General features: G+C 32.9%; 2 protein-coding genes across 3 annotated transcripts; one reads left to right on the top strand and one right to left on the bottom strand.

Moving 5' to 3' along the window:
* LOC107452916 (uncharacterized) lies at nt 1-21,697 on the bottom strand. 2 transcript variants are annotated; one of them, XM_087157803.1, is made up of 5 exons: nt 21,550-21,697; nt 7,980-8,232; nt 5,522-5,578; nt 1,956-2,009; nt 1-60 (listed from the first exon to the last, which is right to left on the bottom strand). In XM_087157803.1, the coding sequence occupies exons 2-4, from the start codon at nt 8,227-8,229 to the stop codon at nt 1,957-1,959; spliced, it is 360 nt and encodes a 119-aa protein (XP_087013929.1). In that variant the 5' UTR covers nt 8,230-8,232; nt 21,550-21,697; the 3' UTR covers nt 1-60; nt 1,956. The 2 variants fall into 2 exon arrangements, with proteins under 2 accessions (XP_087013929.1, XP_071033976.2); XM_071177875.2 differs by having other exon boundaries at nt 21,286-21,559.
* Nucleotides 12,785-17,746, top strand: LOC107452915 (maleylacetoacetate isomerase). The gene is made up of 2 exons (XM_016069542.5): nt 12,785-13,566; nt 17,291-17,746. The coding sequence occupies exons 1-2, from the start codon at nt 13,276-13,278 to the stop codon at nt 17,648-17,650; spliced, it is 651 nt and encodes a 216-aa protein (XP_015925028.3). The 5' UTR covers nt 12,785-13,275; the 3' UTR covers nt 17,651-17,746.
* Nucleotides 21,698-23,546: the final 1,849 nt, after the last annotated feature.

Below are 23,546 nucleotides of genomic sequence, written 5' to 3' on the forward strand. Positions count from 1 at the left end.
TTTATTTTCATTAAATATCTTTATTCAAAATTTCACATTTTTGAAAGAATTTTCTTCCATCTGAAAAGCAAGAAAAAAAAATTACATTTCAGTTTCATTTATAATCAAATAAACAGTCATAAAATGTTATTACTTTGAAACAATCACAAGATACCAAAAAAAAAAAAAAGAAAAGAAAAGAAAAAAAGAAATCAGGCAAATTATGTTTCAAAGAAAGGAACAAGAAACTCCGCTACAGACGTTTCGGGTTTGAAATTTTAGTTTTTTTTTCCCCTTTCATATCTGTAGCATTTAATATGAGAAAATTTTATTTTAACATTCTAACATTATTGTTAGAAATCGCAAGAACAGCAGAAAGTTGCTTGAAAAAGGGTTCCCGCGGTCCTTGAAAATTCTTAGTCTTCTTCTTCAGCACGACAGTCCTTTACAGGCCTTGACTGCCTCAACCACACGTAGCCTCCAACGCCTCCTGTCCATGGCGACTTTCCTCCAGTTGTTTATCTTCAATATTTTTAGATCTTTAGCAGTGTCATCCAGCCATCTAGTTGGAGGTCTTCCTCTAGTTCGAGATCCCGAAGGATTTTTAAAGGTGGCGACTCGGACTGCATTATTTGAAAATTTTTAGTAGTGTTAGTAAATTTAGGTTAATTCTAGAAGATATTTCTTATTTTAAAATACCACTTTGTCGTTAAGTAGTTTAAAAGCTGGCATTTTCCTGCATATATACTTTCTTTGGAAAACAATTTTTAGTGGTAGTTACACAGAAATTAAATTATCGATATTTGTTTAATTTTTGCTACCACTTTTTAAAATTTACAAGACCCGCGGGAACCCTGTTACAAGGTACATTTTACTGTTGAAAACCGTCGTTATTTGATGGACTGGCAAAAAAATATTAAGCATTACTTACATCTGTATCAGCTAAATGTATATTATGGCTGTATATACGAGGGCTGTTTTTTGAGTAACAGCAGTTCGAAAATAAAAACCAAACGATAGAAAATTTTCATGAAGAAAATTTTTTTTTCGATTTTACATAAGTTTCTCTTTTTTTCAAAATAGTTTCCAAGCTTGCTTGAGCACTTATCTTTCCTTGCAACTATATTTAGAATGCCCTCTTCATAGTAACTTGCCACCTGCTCCGATAACTAAGTGGTCATGACCATTTTTACGACTTCGTTATGGGTGTCAGCCAAAATGATGTATGAAACATCGGAAAAGATGAAAATTACTTAGCGCAAGATCTGGGCTGTATTGAGGGGTGGTCCGAAACTTCACAGCCAAAAGAATTCAACAAAGCTCAGGACTGAGCTGTGAAGAGAGTCATTGGCATGGAGGTAGCAAAATTTCCCGTCAACATGCCAGTAGGAATCTTCGTAAACTTCACAAATCTGCTGTCGAATGTATGTAGACAGGTTTCTTGGCTCAGACAGACTTTTTACAGACAGGCCTCATAGTGGCGGGAGATTTGTTACACCTGAACATTTTAAAGGCAAAGAACTGCCCGTAAAGGTTACCTACACAGTTGTAACTGAGCAAAGTTGTTCCCAAGGAATTATAGGACATGACACAAGCACTCGATGCGACGCAAGCGCCACCTATTACCAACAAAACGGCCCTTATAAAACAGCCCTCGTATTTTGGTAGATCGGTAGGTACTTTATTTACGTCGCACTAGAGCTGCACAATATGTTGTTGGCGGCCGTCTGGGAAACATCCCTAAGGATGATCCGAAGACTTGCCATCGCAATTTTGATCCTGGGCAGTGGGGATGGCTCTCCTGCTTTAGTACCCGAGCGCGAAGTCGAGCACTTTACGGAAGAATAGTTTAACGAGGATCGATTTTGAAGGATCTCAAAAGTACCGCGTGTTTAAATAAGAAAAAAACTTATAAAGAATTTTTAAAAAAAAGTACAAAAGAAACTTTTGATGGATCTAATATTACACAAGGTTACCTTATCGTCTTCCAAATACGAATGCAAAAGGATCAAATCCACCTGGTGCCATTCCTGAAAATCGTAAAAATATTAGTAGGCATTTCATTTTCAAAGAAGTAGTAATAACAATTTTATTATAAGCTGTCTTAAACTAATAATGCTACGTAAATAGAGCCCGTTTCTGAAACCAAAAACATTCTTTTCTATAATCATAATTCTTTTCTATAATCGAAATTCGTTTCTATGGATGGTGTTTTCTACACTAGGGAACGCTGCAAGCTCGGGACTGCCTAAATTTCCGAGTTACTGTTTCAGTTGTATTTTGAAGCCATTTGGCATCATTGTGTTTTGAGATTCTTGCAAACAATGTATTTGATTACTTGTTACTTATGTTTACAATGCTAACAATACTTGTGTATACAATACTAAAAGCGTTAACACTAACGTAAGATGGTGCACAGCTTGCAACACGAACAAACAGTAATAAATAAATGGAAAGAGGCCAAATCAAGACTGCCAAAAAAGCGAGTTATTCAAACTCTAGCAACCATGTCACCTTTTTTAATAATAAATAACAAAATAACTAAAGCAAATTTTCACTCCAAACTCCCCAGAATTACATATTAGCATTAATATCTTATGAAATACGGCAGATCTGAGCTCAGAAATTATCTAATTCATTTCTTTTATTGAAAACAAAATTATCCGTTTGAAAACATCGCCTATCAGAATAACACGTAGTAAGCAGCTGCAAACTTTTTAACCGGAACAAGAGTAGGTTCCGAGCTCGAGATTGTTATTGTTTACATTTCTATTGAAAACACCATCCATAATCGAAACACAGTATAAGAGAGGGAAACTTTGAAACGCAGAAGATAAATTCAAATAAACTGCAACAAGGAAAAAAGAGTTTAACAAATAAGGAATGGAAAGAAGCATGATCATTACTCGATTATCGTGCTCAAGCTTGTTCTCCACTCCCAAATAGGGAAGCCACTTTGTTCATTGTTGCAACTTGTTTGTAAATTTTCTCTTTCTGCGTCTTCGTGTTTCTCTCATTCAGCAGAGGAAGATTTTTAATTATTGAAAGAAAAGCTGTAGTACATCTATCACCTCAATTTTACGAGTATATTTTGTAAAATTAAGGTAACAGTATATCATTTTTAAAAAATTGAGCTAATTTTAAAACTTTTCGTATAACTGAGATAATAATATATTAATTTGAGATAATAGTGTAACAATTTTGAAGTATAGTATATCTATATAGTATATTTCCTATCAAGAGTTTATTAAAAAAAATATTGTGAATACGTTCTTTTCAAGAGTTTATAAAAATAAAAAATATATATGAATACGTTCTCCTCAAGAGTTTGTAAAAGAAAGTTAAAAATAGAATGTATTTTATTTTAAAACCGTTAAACAACAGACAAAATTTTGAGTTTATCACTACGAATGTTTAACTCCGTAGCTTTGTAATTTTAATCCCGATCCCGAAGACAAAAGAATTCCAGGATCAAGTATTGGGCCTCTGTTGAGGACTTTTTGATGGAACTAACCCTAACTTTGCATTACATGAAGATGAAAACCTCCCACGGTCAGCTTGATGGCAAGAGGACTCTAACCCATGATCCGTCTACCACTGACGATATTTTACGTCAGTACTGTTTTAGGTGTGAGCTGGTTGCTGAATTCGAATCAACCGGCCATCGTTGGGATTCGAGCCCGAGTCCTCTCATTGAGAATGGAGAACTGTAGGCGACCACGCGAATTGTTATGAGTCTGTCACAATTACTGAGTGATAGTAGTTCATCATTGTACAACGCCCTCCTAACTAATCATGAAATTGGAGCAAAAATTTAGAAAAACCACTATTTTGTGATAGTGGTTCAATTTTTTATATTTGAATAGTTACTGCATCATTACTTCAACTATTGAGAATTCCTCATTCATTTTAACAATTTTCATCTAATTCAAGAATGCCACAGGCGACTGAAAAGGTAAAAAGTGGTAGAAAGTCAACTCATTTTTATTTATTTATAATCTCCTTAATGAATCAAAGGTGACTACCATCGCGACTTACAATTCAAATTATTCATATTTAAGGCAAACATGTTTTATAATAGCCTTCAATAATAAACTGAAAAAGTTATGCTAGAAAAGGTTGCTAATTTTAATCTCTTTTAATAAGTTTTGGAAATTTATTAGTCACCACTTTTTAAATTTAGTCGCCAGTGACAATCCTGATAATTAAAAAAATCTCGTCAATTTTTTACAGCGAAGTTTAATAGTTTAAATATTTAACCAAATGAAGAGTTGTGCTTTAAGCTACATGTGTATAAAGCAACACGACTTGAGTATTGCTCAAATAAAGAAACAGAAATGAAAATACTGTAGTTTCGATTCTTTAAACAGATGCCGTCCAGGGTGTAGAAACATAACGTTACAAGAGAAAAGTAACAAGACAAACACAAACAAAGTTGTTTAAACAGAACTTTAATTATCTTGTTTAATTAAGCATATTATTCATCTCCTACCAGTTAAAAGAATTTTGAACGTATTTGTCTCGTTACTTTTCAGTCGTATTGTTGTGTTTCAACAATGAGAAATGCTTCTGTTTATAGAATCGAGACTATAGTACAGGGGTGGCCAAGCTTCTTGATAGTCGAGCCATTTTTCAAAATTTGAAATTTTTCGCGAGCTGCAATTAAATACGTATTTAAAAGATATGAAAAAAGGTATTAAATTCGTTTTTTTTACATAAATTGTATTTATTGAGAGCATATAGGTAAAAGTACAAACTATGTGTATTGAGTTTAAATATTAAAAATTAAACACATTTATTTTACTTTCTCTTGATAATTCTTTAAAATTTGGTGAATAATTGATGTCAGCACTTCTCAGTAATTCTCTGAGATGCTGGTTAGTTAATGCTGATCGGTTTTTGGATTTCACGAATTTTAAAGTGGAATAAAATGATTCACATAAGTACGTTGTTCCGAATATAGAAATAATTCAACAATCAACCTTTTTTAGTTCAGGATACTTCGATTCTGGTACAAATTTCTAAAATTCAGCAATCGACGTCGACTTATATTTTAATTGTAGAGCTTGATCTTCTTGCATCTCTATTAATTCTAATTCTACAGATGCTTTTTGTGCCATAATTATATTGGAAATGGAAAACTCACCTTGAATTGAACAACGTTGAGCTTAGTCTTTCATATTTGTTCTCAGTAATTTGAAAGACATTTTGAAACACATACGGAACGATAATAATTTTTTAAAATATAATTGCACAAAAATCAAAAGGGAACTCGGGTACATTTATCGAGAGCCACAAATAATCCTTCAAAGAGCCGCATGCGGCTCGCGAGACGCAGGTCGGCCACCTCTGCTAGTATGTCTTTTTCTGAGTCTTTATTCGTGATTTATTTAGATTGTTTTCGTTTATACATACGTGTTTATACATACGTAACACAAAAGTAGAGCTCCTCATTTGGTTAAATATTGGAGTTATTAAACTTCCTTAAATAAAAATTTGATTTTCAAAATTGTCTGGCGGAATGAATATAAATGAAACTTGCCTCCAAATCCTGGTGGCATTCCTCCGAATGCAAAACCACCCTGATTGGGAACATTACCTGCAAAATTAAAAATATTCATTCAGATAAAAAATACATTGGTCAAGTGGCTAAAAATGTATCCCTAAAAAAACAGTTGAACCTCGATTTAACGAATTGATTAGGACGGACAAATCCGTTCGTTAAATCGAAGCAATTCGTCAAATCGAATATCAATTTTTGTAAAGAGTGTGGTACATTAATGAAAAATACCTTTAGATATACAGATATGAAAAATAGTTTTTATTGTTTACTACGAGCTTGCAAATTATAAGTTATACGTTAGGAAATCAACTTTAAAATTATCGTAATTCTTTAACACTACTTGCATTTAAAACATTTTACATATATATAATTACACACATGGATTAGGGTATGAAATATTCAAAATTTTAAGAGCGAAAAATTAAAAGTTTTAGTTTTTTGAGTGAATTTTTTTCCAATGATTGTTGTTCGTTAAATCAAAGCTAAAAATTCGTTAAATGATAGCATTTTAGCACCCTTTTAATCGGGACAGAGGTAATACTCGTTAAATCGGTGAATTCGTTAAATCAAAGTACGTTAAATCGAGGTTCGACTGTAGATATGTCGAATCAGAAATATTTTTATCACCCAATGGTTTCCAGTTAGGGAAAAATTCCTCCAGGATCACTTTCCTGAATTTTCTAATGGGTAGATAGATTTCGTACGGAACTTCTTTTATCGAAAAAAATCCAAAAATAGATTCCGGATCTGAGTTTGAAACTTATTTCCAATATAAAGACATATTTAAAGATAAATCAGTCCAAAAAGTTGGATCTCTAATGTCCAAGAAGCGAAAAGTTCTATCAGGACATAGTTTCCAACTTGCATTTATTTATTTTACCAAGTCAGACTTTCGCAAATCGGTAACATTGAAAGTGTGTTGACATTTTTATTTCTACAACCCTGCATCTAAAAATTGGCGAAGGAAAAAAATAATAATAAAATATAAATATGGCGCCATCTATGCGAGGCGCTATCCAGTAGCACCACCCATGGCCAAAATTCGATTTCCGTCACATCCATTCGTCACACTCGCTTATAAGGCGGACCCATTCATACATCTATTCATTCATCCACAGATCGTAATTTTGACCTGAACCAGAGAACGATCAATCTCCGATTCAATACCCACATAGGTATAATTTGTCATGGGAACAGGGAGGACTTTGTGACCCGACAGATTTAACGTGCATCCGTCATCATTTACTACACGGGGAGTCTACGGCTGGCTAGATTCGAACCCCCGTTCTCACGAACGTGAGTCCAGAGCTCTGTCAACCAGGCTATCCCGGTCCCACCAAATTGCGGTCAAATGAGATCATCAATTTGTGGTCTTCTTGCTCTCTGGCCATCTTTACATCCCAGACAAGCTGATACATATCGATATGAAGATGAGTGATGATAGGCCGCTATCGGGAATCGAACCCAATGACAACTTAGTGCCTGAACCACCGTGGCGTTGTAGCTAAGTTCGTAGATACCAGTCTAATTCATTTTTGAATAATCAATAACTACTTAATTTTTAAGCATTTAAGTAGTCCGATATAAAAAAAATTTCTTCTACAGGATTACTTTTCTATATCAAACTTCAAAATTTAACAAAAAATAAATACAGTGGAGCATCGTTTATACGACGATCACTTATACGACGTTTACATTTATACGACGTTTTAGTGTGGTCCCAAATCATTCCTATTCATTTTAATGTAAAAATATATCGTTTATACGACGCACAGAATCGGTTATACGTCGGTTTTTAGATTTTGTTCACGTTTACTTAATTTTTTCTTTTTTCTTGTGTATTTTAAAAAAGGGCGGAATTTGCCAACATGAGTGATACAGAAAAGGGTGCCAACAAGAATGCTTGGATGACGACCGTGATTTTTACTAGATGACTGAAAAAACTTGACAATGTTATGAAGAGGGAAAAAATAAAAATTTTGCTATTCATCGACCAATGTCCAGCGCACCCATCGATACTAATTATTTTGGAAAATGTAAAAGCTCTCTTTTTTCCTGCAAATTGCGCTAGTGCGCTTCAGCCATTAGATTTGGCCGTGATTAGAATCTAAAATTTCATCATAGAAAGCAGTAAGTTCAACTCGCTATTCAAAGCATTGCATTGTAGAGACTAATAGCAAGAAAATATAATTAAAAGTAACATACATTCAAATTGCTCACTGCAATCTTTCTTCTTTGGTTATTTGTTTGTTTTGCTTTGTCTAATTTAGAAATTTATGCAAATCAACACGCTAAACATTAAAATTAACTGAAAACAGAGTTAGTTTCAGTTTTAGAAGTAAAAATCGATTATACGACGTTATCGTTTATACGACGTTTTTCGGTGGTCCCTTCGGCGTCGTATAAACGATGCTCCACTGTAAATAAATAATCTGACCCGATGTTATCCTGGAAGAACTAGCTCTTCCATTGCCTGTGTTTCCTGTGGAAGCAAAGTCATCGGAATAACTGTTGTATGGCCCGGAGCCGGCTCTTGAGCTGGACATGGCCACATTTCCGCTTCCACTCTCCTGTGTGCATCTTTGAACACCATTTACAAAGCTGCAGGACATAGAACTGGACATACCTTGACCACCGCCAACATACATCATTGATATCAGCAAAAAACAGATCAGAACAGACTCCATTATCTGTGGTGGAAAGGGAAAAAAAGAATTTATATATATATTTTATAGGAAACGAAAATAATAAAACTAATCTATTGAGAGTATATGTCGCCGCTAAAGTGTAGAAATCATCTATTTCTTTGGATTATCTTGCTTATGTACTGATTAATTAGAGTTATCGCTAGAAGTGTCAAAAAGTGTTTGTTTTTTCAAATTACCTAGATAACCAGTAAACTACCTAGATAATCTGCACATTATCACCTAGATACTCGTTAAAGTGAAAATTAAGATCTTTTCTCAAATTACCTAGGTAACCAGCAAACTACCTAGATAATATACACATTGTCTACTGGATACTCAATACATGCCTAAGTGTAAATAAGATCCTTTCTCAAATTGAGTAGGTAACCAGCAAACTACGTACATCTACGATTATCAATGTTCAACTCCGTAGCCTTGTAATTTTGAACCCTATCCAAAAGACAAGGGAACTCCTAGATCAAGTATTATGAGTAATTTGCCTTCGTGGAGGACTTTTTGATAGAACCAATCATCACTTGCGCTACAGGGCGAGAAAACCCCCGAAACTCTCCCACTGTTAGCCCAACGATAAGGGGACTCTAACCCATGATTCGTCTACCACTGAGAATATTTTACGTCAGTGGTGTGGTCGTTGCAAGCCGGGTTCGGAATTCTTATCTAACGATCATCGCTGGGATTCGAATCCCCTTCTGATGAGAGGGCTCTACCCCCTGAGCCACCAAGCTCTCCTCCTCTTTATCACAAAATGTAACATTTCCCCACAAGACATTTGTACAAATAAATATACTATTGATTAAACTCGTTTTTTTATGAAAAAAATTTAAAAACAAATTATATTAAAATATTTTATAGCCGACTTTATATGTTTTTATTTTATCCAAAATATATACTGTCACACTTTTTATTATATACGCTTGTCACAAACTGCCAAAAATTCACGAATCCCGTACCTCCCGACTAAAAGTGACATTATTTGTGTGACGAACCTAAACGCAAATCTTTAATGAAGAATAAAATATATTTTTTATATGTTAATTTTTCTTGCAAATTTATTCTTTTATCTTAAATTTTTTAACTTTTCTTAGTTATTAAATAGATATCACAATAATCATTTAAAAATCTACCCATACTATATTAAATGAAAAAAATAAATAAACTTCTTTTCTAAAGAAAAAACTAAGAAATTCTTTTTTAAATTTTACCTCACTAATTTTTAAAAAATCCTAATCAGTCCTAAGAACTTCAAACGTATTGAAATTTGTGTTTCATTATTAGAGCAGATATTTTCACGTTGGCAGTGGCGTAGCGAGGGGTGGGCAAGGGGGGGGGGGCATCATGCCCCGGGCGCTACTCACAAAGGGGCGCCAAATGGTCCGCGAAACAAAAAATTGCTGAATAATTTTTGTTATAATTGATTTCTGGAAAATATATTTTAAATTTAGTGCCAGTGTAATATAATAAATGTTAATTCGGAAATAAAAAAGAACACTAATAGTCTAAATCAAACTGTAATAATATATTCATAATAGAAATGGCACGTCTTTTCTACTGGCAGGGCGACCTGTGTCTGTCAGCACTTCCTTATGGCATCTACGCTGTGTGGTTACATAAATTATCTCCTTTCTTGATTTGTCTGATAAAATAATATGTTACAATAAATATTTGCAGTGTACACAGTACAAACATTCTTCCTTTCAGAACACTATTTTTTTTTCAGTTCTGGAAACGCAATGTAGCTTACGCTTGTAATTTTAAAACAGTAACAATAACACTCTAATGTACTTACATGTACAGTCACGGTCAACTAATCGTCTAATGCCAAAATTTTGGTTTTCTCGACGGGACGGTAATGAAGAAGAAGCAACTGAAGTTAATCGATCCTGGTTATTATATTCACCAGAAAATAATGCAGCGTACTGCTTTTGTTGCTTACTGTTTATTACATAAAATTCCGCTACACAATCATCTTTCGTAACATCTGCAGGTTTTAATAAATGGAAGAAAAAAGATGAATTGATTAGCCATGAAAGAAGTGAAAATCACTTACGGCTTGGAAAGAAACAGAACGAAGATTAATAAGTAGAACGGGAAATGATGTATCATTAGAAGCGAACATTCAGTCCGAAAAAGAACGGTGGCGAAATATATTTAAAAGAATATTAGCTTGCTTGAGGTATTTAATTATACAAAATCTTCCTCTACGTGGCCATGTTGAAAAACAAGTAAGTACTTCTAGATGGTACAAATGTAGGAAACCTATTTTCTTTATTTAGATTTGTATCTCGGTTTGATCCGCTACTACAGAAACTCCAAAAACTGTCTCATATTTGTCACCACAGATTCAAAATGAATTCATTCATCTTCTGGCATCTACAATTCGAAATAAACTAATAAACGATATCAAAAGAAATAAATATTATGGACTTTTGTTTGATTTAACTCCTGATATCTCTCATCGAGAACAAATGTCCCAAGTCGCTAGATATGTAGATGCTGATTTTATCCATAAAAAAGTTTCCATCAAAGAATCTTCTTTGGGTATCATTGAAATACACGATAAAGATACAGCCTTGATCGAAAATACAATTTTAGAATAATTAAATTCCGATGAAATTTCATTAACAAACTGCAGATCACAATGTTACGATAATGCTGCCGAGATGGCAGGTCACACATCTGGCGTTCAACAAAGAATAATGGAAAAAAAATCATAAAGCATTATTTGTAAATTGTGATAACCATTCATTGAATTCAGTAGGATAAACAAGATCCAATCGTTGTGACATGTTTTGGAATAATTGAAAACATATATCTATTTTTCTCACGTTCAACGTTACGATGGAGCTCCAGAATACAAGCGGTTATCGTTATCGTCGATGTGCTAGAGAATATAGTAGAACTATTAGAAAAATTAGCAGAGGACACAACCACTACAAGTGACACCAGAAATGAAGTTACAATTCTGTAGCAAAATATACTAACTTTTAGTTTCATAACTTAAGTTCATTTCTGGTGTGAAATCTTAAGGAGGATTGATTGTGCACAGCTCAGATTACAAGATCCTAGAATGAATTTTAGAGAAGCGTTCCATGATCTTGAATCATTAACTAGTGAACTAGTCGAAATTCGAGACTAGCTCTGTGAAGAGGCATTAGAAAAAGCGAAGTCTCTTTGTGAAAAATGTGATATTGATACAACAATACGTGTAAGAAAACGCCGCAAAATGCCCGGAGAATTGAGATGTTGGTATTTCCGCAGAAAGTGAAATTTCTCGTGTTATGGAAAGCGTTCTTGATCGTCTCCAACAAGAAATATGTACACGATTAAGTGACCCTAATTTCAAATTTGCATTTCTGCTAGACGTTGAAAATTTATTAAACAAGGATAATGTTGATAACGACCTTGAAAAAAATTTTAAAAATTTGGGTTAATTTTATGATATAGATTTCAATGGAATAGAACTCGTTTTCGAAATATGTGATTGCGAAATGTTACTTCGCAGTAGAAAAAAAATCGAACCTAAAACTCCATTAGAATTTCTTACTTTTATAATATCGTATGGAGAAGATGATTTTCCAAACCTGAGAGTGGCACTTCAAATACTCCTGACTACCTCAGTATCAATTGCTAGCTGCGAACGTCCATTCAGCAAATTAAAATTAATTTTGACATATCTACGATCAACGATGGGACAAGATCACCTAAGTGACCAAGATCACCTAGTATTTTTAAGTGTGGAAGGAGAAAAATTTGAGATTATCAGCTTTGATGATATTATTGATAAATTTGCTTCATCAAAAGCAAGGAAAATTTATGTATAGTAATTAGTTTTATTAATGTATTATAATCATTTAAATATATGTATCTCCTTAGAGATAATAAATGCTTACTTTTTTATTGTTTTAAAACTGCGTGTTTTTAAAATATTTCTTTATAAATATGAAAAATAAATAATAGGTATCTTTTGAACTAATTCTAGATGACCATTTATACATTTCAAAATCTAGTCTTGTTTTCTCAACTGCATTTTTTGCCTCAAATTTAAAGCCTAGATTGAGCCTATGACTTTATTTATTTTACTTTATTTATTTGCGAGTATATTTTGCATATTATATTGTATGGTTTTCGAATGGGGGGCGCTAAAGAGATATTGTGCCCCGGGCGCGAGTTAAGCTCGCTACGCCACTGCACGTTGGTTAAACTTTTAAATTTTGATATAGGATTATGATAACTTATCTTAATTATATTTTTAAAAAGTATATATATAATTATTTAAATATGTTAAAACATGGTTTTTGGAAACTCTGTCACCCAAAATAAATTAAAAAAGCCACAGTTCAAGTGCCTTACACTTTTTTAAGTAACTAACGATTTTAAACTACTTTATAACTCATCTCGCTGTGAAGAATTATCTGGGCTGGCTTTTGAACGGAGAAATAACTTAAATATTTTAAAAGTTATTAAACCTTTTTTTTTTTTAAATCGCCAATTTGGCGACATTTTCCCCACCTAGTTGAAAAATATCAATATAGCTGCCATATTCCCAGTTTACGTAAATTTCTATAAGCCCAGTTAATGCAGCATTGGAGTAAGTTTTTAAATATTAAAAAATTAGACAGCAAACGCTTTTTATTTTCACAAGATTGTGACATTTCTTCATTTTAACGCTTTGCGCCATTTGCAGAAGAAGCATATACCGCACTGAGTCTAAACTTGTCAGAAATCAGTCACAGTTACGAGTAAATGTTGTAAACTCATAGCTATAATAAAAATATCATATTATTCGCAAAAAAGAAACATTATTTCATATGACAACGGAGCCTTCAAAAAACAGCATTAAGAAAGAAGAACGATGTATTTAGAATAAAGCAGGGTCAATATTTTTGAATGATAACGTGTAGATTTCTTCATAATCTTTTATCAAGATTAAGGAAATTGATAAAGCGACAAGTGTTCCTACCCGCACCCTCTCTTAAAAGGCGACCTTGAGGAAGGAATCTTCTCTTAGTTCCGTGATTATTCGTAATGGAGGACAACAAACTCGTTTTATATTCTTATTTTCGAAGTTCGTGTTCTTGGAGAGTACGAATTGCTCTGGCTCTTAAAAATATTGACTATGAATCGAGATTTATTAATTTAGTTAAGGGAGAGCATTTATCTGAGAGTTATGTTAAATTGAATCCATGCGGTGAAGTGCCGGCTTTAGTCACCGGCACTGGCCAAACGATCACCCACTCCGTTGCCATTCTTGAATACTTGGAAGAAACTGTTCCCCTTCCACCTCTTCTGCCCAAGGATCCAGTTGTACGAGCTCAGGTGAGCCGATCTTAATTTTTATTCAAATTAATTATAAGAATAATTTTTTTATTCTAAAAAGGAAGAAAAGTTGGTATACACCAAAAAGTTTCGTTATCAGAACTTTTTTTTTTTTTTTTTTTTATAGAATCATTATTTCTAACATTATTAAGACTCTTCTTCTGTTGACCTTACTAGTTTTTTTCTTTTTCTTTACAAAAAAAAAACGAAAAAAATTAGCTAACAAACTTTTTTTTGTCACTAACCTAATTCTATTTTTATATTAATTATTTTATTAAATTTCATACTGTTATTAGTTAAAAACTTATATTGACGAAATTTGCATTTTTTTAAAATTTCGATTTAAAAGGAAAAAAAGTAATTGCAAACAACAAAAGATTTTTTGTTTGGGACCTAATTTTATTTCTAATTTTTACTTCCTAATGTTTTTTTAAAGGCCCTAATTCCTATGATTTATGCAAACAAAAAGAGATGTTTTAGTCAGTTACCGAAACATTTCTGATAATATTTGCAGTTTTCTACCTTTGATTCTTAAAATACAGGGCTAGAAAAACCGAAACCTTGGCGGTCAAAAATTCCCTGCGGACAACGAATTTCTCGAATCCGACGTCCGCGCGGACGGCCATTTTCCCTTCTTGACCTTTGTCATTTAAATTATTTCATAAAAGAAATACTAGGCTACTATCAGTAACCCAGTATTTCTTTTATTACTGTATAATGTAATCCTAGTATTCGTAATCCTAGTAGCTACTAATTTATTGTGCAATTTATATAAATGTTTGTAATAAATAAGAGAAAATTATATTTTTATTTATTTAGAAGCTACGGGTCAGTTTCAAAGGAGGATGGGTACATTGTTGGACAAGCCGTCCTCGGGGACGGGCAAAATTTCTGAGTCTTTTCGAGTCCTGTTAAAATATCAATGTTCATAAATATAAGATATTAATTTCCAATCTTTTGCGCCAATTTTAACTAAAAACTAAATATTTGCTGGTTTATATTTTTTTAAACATGTTTAATTTTAATAAACATTTTTATAAATATTTTATTCATTTATTTTTAATTAATTTTATATTTATTTAATATTTTATAACAAGAAAAAGTAAAACATGTACGTTGAGTTGTATGTGAACCGAGGACATCATTAAGAATAAGACCACGATCTCGAGACCCATCGATCTGATCTTTGAGTTATATCATCAAAGTTAAAACTATGGTTCTTCACAATGATAGCTCAGTATCTTAAGAGGAAGCTATACCAGGGCAGAAACTTTTCATGGTAAATTCTTCTTCAATGCTATCGATTTTTTAAAATTTCGAGAAAATCAGTTCAGGTAAACTTAGAGTAAGTCATAAAGTTTCAAATGCTGTAAAAAAAATACTTCAAAATATTAAAATGCAAACAAATTATTCGAAGAGATTTGTTTTCAGTATTTGAAACTACGTTTAGGTTTGTCTGAATTCACGTTTTCTACATTTTAAACTAGTAATGAATTAAAAAGAGAATTTGCGAGGAAAATTTTCATCCGTGATATGGCTTCCAGTTAAGGTATCCGACTAGTTTTGATTAAATTTTTTTAAAAATTAAAAGAAATAATAAAAATTAGTTTATATGTTTCCCTATGTGCAGAAGCTTTTAAAATTAGCAAAAAAATTATTATTAATTTATTATTTTCTTTCTTTTTTTTAAAATGGCCGCGAAATAAAGGTGGCCGGTGTGCAATGCTGACCACTCTAAAATCATGATACCGTTGGTCTCGAGATCGTGGTCTTATTTTTATTAGGTAAAAATAAGGCTTCCCCCCCCCCCCTTTTTTTTTCTTGCATATCCGCAAGACAGTGTAAAAATAAAATTTATCGTTCCAAAAAATTCTTTCCGGATTTTATTTAGAAGGCTATCAACTACGTTTTGAACTACAATCAAATCCCGCTATAGTGAACACGGCTTATAGTGAACTCCCGGATATAATGAACGAAAGGCTCGGTCCCGTGCCTTGTTATACACGTATAATGTTATTTTTAGTGGATATAGTGAACCAAAAAAGTGAGGAAGTTGGATATAATGAACTTTTTTCTGCCTTCGACTGATTTCCCCCCCATTTTCTTTGTAATAATTTTCAAATTCCTACTTCAAAATAAATACATATAGCGATTTTTAAAACCATGTATAGAAACTACTTTTATGTGCTCGAATGGCAGGTTAGACAGGTTTAAAAAGCGGAATAACAGAAATTCAGGAAAAATTATCTGAGAGTCGGGAAGTGTTTCCATATCTGACGTTGAGGATTGCTCATCAGCTAAAGATTACTAATTTTTATTTGTACGCAAGACGAAGAGTGATGAAAAATAACACATTTTTTGCTACTACATAATATTTTTCAGTCATTTATATGAATATAATATAATAAAAGGGAGGAGTTTGGGAACCATTAGTGAAATTGCCTGCTTAACGGATATAGTGAACTCCCGGTTATAGTGAACCGAAATTTCGGTCCCTTGAAGGTTCACTATAGCGGGGTTTGACTGTATTAAGTTAAAAGCAAGTGCATATACTGCTGAGTTAGGGATCAATGCAGTTAAAAAAAAGTAATTTTTTAAAAATTTCTTGTCTTTGCGAAAAATATGCATAAAAAAGTATATCCTCTTTGTCTGTTGTTCAAAATATGAGTGCTATCATCATAAACACTCATGAAGAATTGTAGACAATTATTTTAAAAACAATATTAGATATTGTGTTTAAGGTGGTGTAAAATGTGATCTTTTAAAAAGATAAAATTTTTATACGAAGTACAAAGTAGTTTCATATTTGACGTATATGTAGATGTGTATGGTAGACGGTGACAACTGGTGTGGAAGTATCTTTATATCTTAGTCACAAACAATCAAGCAAACTGCGAGGTATTTCATAGAAACAAAAAAAAAGAGAGACTTGTTATGAGATAAACGCATTTAAAGACTTAAAATCACTAGTCTATCCAGCATTATCAAATTGCAGAAAAACTTCTATAACCTTGTAAATAATTAGAGTACAAACAAAAGTAAAGTATTTTTAGAAATCTAAGTGTTCAAGGATTCAAAATTTATAATAAACTCAATTTCGAAAATTTTGTTCCAAATCGTGTTTTTGCACTAGTCAGACGCCTTAACAACTCTGTGTCTTCGCAGTCAGAAATTGACCAAAAGTAAACTTTTTGTTTTGAAAAATGATTAAAGATATGAATATTAATTGAAGATATATAAATTACGAAATATTATATAATGCGAATAATAATTAAAGATTGTTAATGTTGGAAGTTGTCCTCAGCCATTAAGGCAGAGGTGTTGCGATTGTTCTTGTTTTCGAGTGTCGCCATCTATGGCCAAAAATTCGACTTCTCTCCAACACCCATACGTCACATCCGTTTTATAGGGCGGACCCATTCACACATCTATTCAATCATCCACAGATCGTAATTTTGACCTGAATCAGAAAACGATCAATCTCCAATTCACTACCCCCAGAAGTATAATTTGTTATGGGAACATGGAGGACTTTGTGACCCGACAAATTTAACGCTCACCAATCACCATTTACCACATGGGGAGTCTTCGGCAAAATGGATTCGAACTCCCATTCTCACGAATGTGAGTGCAGCTCACTGCTAACGGCCCTAATAAATATTCTAAATATTAATTGAAAGCATATTGATTGAAAGTCTAATTAATTGATTATCTCCTTCCTTAGGTGAGAGCCATTGTAGATACGATAGCTTCAGGTATTCAGCCAATTCAGAATATGAAAGTGCTGAAGTACGTGGGTCAAGATTCTCAGCAGTGGGCAAAGCATTGGATACAGAAGGGATTTGTTTCCCTGGAAAAGATTCTAGGAGATACCCACGGTCAATACTGCGTGGGAGATGCGTTGACCATGGCCGATGTATGCCTCATACCTCAGATCTACAATGCCAATCGCTTCGCCGTTGATATGTCACAATTTCCTTTGATCACCGAAATCGCTTCCAGGTTGAGCGAATTGGATGCTTTCAAACTGACCCGACCTGAAAATCAACCCGATTGTCCGGAAGAACTGAAACGTCACAAATAACTGGATGACGTCACAGGTGACAAGACAAATCAAACATTTTGTAAAAAAAAAATTTATAAATTTTTAGAAACCATGCATGACCGTTTTTTAGAAAAATTTTGTATTGTTTTTCCTTTATGCTTCACATAACAAGGCTGCCACTCCACGGGGAAAATAGGAAAAACCTGGAAAATGCAGGGAATTTAAAAATCACCTAAAAAAACTAGGAAAATGCTGGGAAATTTGAGTTCTTCCTTACAAACTGGGAAAATTTTATTTCTTATTTTCCTCTTTTAAAAAATAGTGACCACACAAAGCGCTATCTATGGGATATTTATAATTAAGGCCCGGATCTTGATGACATTTGCATTTTTGGACATTTTTTGTCTTTTAGAGCATTTTTTTAGATTAATTGGGCATTTTTCTTTAAATTTTGGGGCGTATTTTGCATTTTAATGCATTTTTTAAAGTTTTTTGCTAATTTTTTCCAATTTTTACTATTTTTTATCAATTTTCATTATTACACTGGCTTCCAAACAATGAAGAAAATCTATAGAATATTAACAGGTGAAGCAAAATCTTTTTAAATTGAAGAAGAATTGTAAGTAAGAGAGACCGTCTTTTTCAAGTACGCACCTATAACATCAGTAGACGTTGAAAGAAGCTTCTGCAGGAATGAAAATTTACTTTCAGACAAGAGACGCTCGTTTTCATTTCAAATTATCAAAAAACATTTAATAATCCAATGTAATTCTGATATTTAGTAATATTATGAGATGGAAGTTGTTATATCCATTAAAGTTTCTATACAAAATAAAAATATTTTGGTGTCAATATATTTTCCTTTTTTTTTATTTTAGGATCTAAAACATATTTTTCAAACTTTAATGAACGTAGAACAAGTATTGCATCGCTTTATATTTTTTAAATGACTCATAATAATTTTAAAGAACAAAATATTTTTTTAATTCAATATTTTTACTTTATTTCAGGCATTTTTTGCGCAATTTTTGCATTTTTAAGAGCATTTTTGGCCCTTCTTAAGGGCATTTTTTTTATTTTTAAGGGCATTAGTTGAGATTTTTTAGGTCATCAAAATCCGGGCTCTATTTATAATATATATACAGCCCCTGGCCAAATTATTAGACGCACTATAAGATTCTATGTAAAATTTTAATTATCAGGAGATACTATACAGCTGTATTGTTTTTTGTGTGACTGAAATCGGTTTGTACTAGTTTACGTTGTTGTATCAATTAATTAAATTAGACGATATATAATATAAATTAAACAATTAGATAAATTAGACGATATATTATACAAATATAGAATATTTATTATATCGATTATTATATTATAGTAATTAGACCAAATTATTAGACGCACTGTAGTTTTTTAATAATTGCATGCTTAGCACGAGTTCGTACGCAATACTTTTATCTTTAAACATACATGTAACGTGTTTTTATTCAGGAGATTTTTTATATACTTTCTACTTGTGTTTATTTTCAATGTATTGCTTTACAATGCTAAACCTGATAATTAAGATTTTACATAGAATCTTATAGTGTGTCTAATAATTTGGTCATGGACTGTAAGTATGTTTATCAGTTCCTTAAAAGTTTTTCTAGTACAGTACAGAACCCGTTATCCAGAAAACCAAAAAACCGGAACGAAATTCGATAAATTTTCCCGCCATTTAAAAAAAAATAATTTTTTTTCCTCATAAGATTTCAGGATTTTTCTTTCTTTTTTGAAAGATGTTTACCTTATTATCATTTTGGAAATAATCATTAGTGTATGACTCCATCGTTTTTTCTTCTTTTTAAAATTATTTCTAAAAAAAAAATTTTTTTTAGTTGGGTTTAACAATAAAAAAAACGGCTTTTTGTAGCGATTCAGAAAACCGGAAAAATCAGTTATCCGGAATAGCGATGGTCCCGATCTTTCCGGATAATCGGTTCCCTACTGTACAAATTAAATAAAACTAGTATAGTTAACACAATATAACTCACACACAAGAGCACAGTGATTGTGAGCTTCTTCTTTATATATTGCTATATAATATATACAGGATTTTTTTTTTCTATATTTGAGTGGCAACTGTGCATAGGTATCTCTTGGTAATTTGACTTTTAAACAGCTTTCTACAGAAATATCTCAACCTCGGCCATTTTTCCTGGAGGGGGTCATGTTTAGTGTTATTAGATAAATATTTTCAAAATATCAAGCATCTACTTCTGATTTTTTTCGATCTGTGACAAGCACTTCTCGAGATATCTTTAATTTAAGCAATTAATATAATTTAAATTCAACGAATTACACGCAATCCGAATACAACATTCTGAGGTTAAATTGAGGAAATTTTTTTTAAAAGAAAAATCCAAATCTGCAATGAAATTCGAGTTTATTTACAGTTGCCCTGGTTTTTTTTTTAATTTTAACGTTGCTTAAAAAAATTCGTGGAAAAAGATAATTTAATCCTGTTTAAACAAACATATACAAGACTGATTTTTTTATATTTTGCTAAGACATTAAATCTTCAAAATCTTGATGGATGAAGGATTTAAGTGACAGCTTTTGAGTGTTTATATAACGGAATAAGAATCCAAGCGCATTTGTCTACGAACAATTGACGAAAAACTTTAGAAAATCTCTATTATTGAGAACGCTATGACGCGAACAGTTTAAATCAGGGTAAGAAGCATGAGGACATTAGTTTTATTTTAACATTTAAACTTACAAGCTAGTTAAGCGAAAATCACTAAAATATCACACTCTTTATTCATTGATCTGCCCTTAATTGCCATTATAAAAATATACATAAATGTATAATCATGATAAAGGCTTTCCTCTATTATTTTCATTGCTTAGTCGCGTACAATTTTTTGAACAAAAGTGTTTGTTTTTTAATGATTTCAAAAGGATATAGATATTCTATATACATAAGTAATATTACTAAAAAGTCATGCTTTTTTACCACGTTTATATCAACTTGCCTTCGTGTATGTCTGTTCGGGTGAAATTTTGTAATCGATTTTAAACTAACTTCCCGACTACCTACAGACTTCAAATTTGGCACATAGTTCAGAATTGGATGAAAATGAAGAGAAAAAAGACATACAAAGTAAAATAAAATTAAAATTATAGAAAAATTAATATTTTCGCGATTGTCTTTTGTTGTCGATTCTATTATTTCAAATTAGTGTCACATGTCAGTTGAAAAGTTTTGTGTACAGTGAGTGAAAAAATTTAGATTTTGGAAGTGAGTACAAAAAAAATTAAAATAATGTTTTTAAAAACTACGTTTTTTGTAGTGGAGAATAATAATTAAAAAACAAAAATTTGAAGACCGAAAAACGTGGGGGCATGAAATACATAACAGTACGTATACACATTTTCTTACTCATACACATGCACAACCACATGCACATCCACATTCAGATACAATTACAGATATACATGCACATATTCTTATGAGCACACATACTGCTACTGTTATGTATTTCATGCTCCCCACGTTTTTCGTTTTTCAAAATTTTTGGTTTTTTAATTATTATTCTCCGCTATAAAAACGTAGTTTTTAAATATATTATTATTATTATTTTGTCTGATAACATCGACAAAATTATTATTCAGAAATTTAACAAAATTACCACATTAAGTGCAATTTTATTAACAAAGAAAGAGCTTTGCTTTGACTTTTGACGTCTATAGAAAATTTCCTCGTTAAATCCGAGATACCGGGAATCATTGCCGAGTTGGACAGTATTTGACATTAATCAGCTCAGTAACACAGATATTAAAAACCCTCGTAAAAATAACCTATTATTAGTACTATAAAAATAAACTAACAAAAATTACATTTATAACGTACGCTTGCGTTAATTAATAAAACCCTCATCAAAAAAAGTACTTACCTTTATGAAGAGGTTCTAAGTTAAAGAATGAAGATGCTACTCGCACGAGTGTCAAAACGCCACTCTCTCTGCAGATGAGCAAATAGGGTTGCTAATCACATATGCAGAACAAGTGAGTCATTTTATGACTGTATTGTTTTAAAAAAGACGAGCGTTTAATAAAGATTTCTGCATGCATACAATGCAAATAGAGATGTTGCTAAATATTTCATCACTGAAGATTTAATGGAACAGAAGATTCGTGAATATAAAAAGCTTCGATAATATTCCGTTTATACCACAACACTTTTTTAATCTATTATTTATTTATTTTATTTCAGGCAGGATATTACATGCGCTGGAAGCAACTTTTCTTACAGCAACAGAACAAATTTTTATTTTTTAATTGCGATTCGTTAACGTAAACCTCGCTAATCGCAATGAATCAGGGTTGACTATAAAATCTTACATGTTTAAAATTATCATATATTGAAATCACGATTGGGTTTGGCTGGCATAACCTGGTCGATAGGGCGCTGGGCCCATGTCCGAGAGTTCGTGGGTTCGAACCCCGCCGGCCGAAGACTCCCCGTGTAGTAAAATGACTGATGCACGTTAAATCTGTCGAGTCGCAAATGTCCTCCATGTTCCCATAACAAATCAAAACCTCTGGGGGTACTGGATTAGAGATCGATCGTTTTCTGATTCAGAACAAAATTACGATCTGTGAATGTATGAATGGGTTCGCCCTATAAACGGGTGTGACGCATGGTGTGGCAGAAGTCGAATTCTTGCCCATAGATGGCGCCACTGGAAAACAAGAACAATCGCACCCCCTCTGCCTAAACAGGCATACATCAACAACAACAATGATTAAGTTGTCGATTATCAGTGATCAACTCCGTAACCTTGTAATTTTAAACCCAATCCAAAGTCTAAGGAACTCGTGAATGGAGCACTGGAACCAACTAGTTTTCGTGGATGACTTTTTGATGGAACTAACCCCAATTGCTTTACATGGAGAGGAAAACCTTCCACGTCTAGCCCGACGTCAAGGGGATTCTAATCCATCATCTGTCTATCGCTGACGATATCTTCCGTCAACACTGCGGTCGGTGCGAGCCGAGATCAGAATTCGTATCAACCAGCCACTGCTGGAATTCGAACATGGATCACATCATTGAAGAACAAGTGCTATATCCCCTGAGCCACTATGGCCCGAAAATTACAGTTTAAAAACTCCGACTCTTAGCTAACTGTTTATTTTGCGACGTACTAGGTTAGGTGGAAAAATCTCCTGCATTTTATAATCAGCCTAACACTTTTTAGATTTATCACAGCCGAGTAGCCTTGGAACCAACAAGTTTTCGTGGAAGAATTTTTGATGGAAATAACCCGCATTTGCGTTACATGGGGAGGAAAACCTCCCTCGGTTAGCTCGAAGGCAAGAGGTTACTAATCAATAATTCGCTTACCGCTTATCATATTTTATCTTAGCACTCGGGTTGGTGCGAGCTGGATGCAGAATTCGTATCGACCATCTATCACTGGTATTCCAACCTGGGTCACTTGATTCGAATCTGGGTTTGGGAGGCGAGCGCTCTATCCCCTGAGAAGATCGGACCTCAGCTCTTGTCTAAACTTTTAGGGAAACCCTTTCCAAAAACGTAACTATGGACACGTGGTTTCAAATATCTTTCAAAATACTGATTTGTTGACATCGCCAACCCATGCCATCTACTTTAATATTACTGGCGCGTACGTGACGTAAAAAAGAAATAAAGATACATAACTCATTAAGAACTTGCAATGAACTGTCAGCGAAACTTGTTTTTAACTAAATAGAGCTGTATGTGAGCAAACATATTTGATGTTATCTATAAAACAATTGAAAGGGGGGAAATGTCTGGAGTTGAAATTGCAGCAATGACTAAAAGAAAAATTGGTTTTTCACGCGTCTCTTCAGAGCAGAAAAATAAAAAATTTATGATTTTTAAGATTGGGGATTAAATCTCCCC

The sequence above is a fragment of the Parasteatoda tepidariorum genome, chromosome 2 (assembly GCF_982258835.1).
Source record: "Parasteatoda tepidariorum strain Cologne lab strain chromosome 2, Ptep-v5.0, whole genome shotgun sequence".
NCBI classification, from domain to species: Eukaryota; Metazoa; Arthropoda; class Arachnida; order Araneae; family Theridiidae; genus Parasteatoda; species Parasteatoda tepidariorum.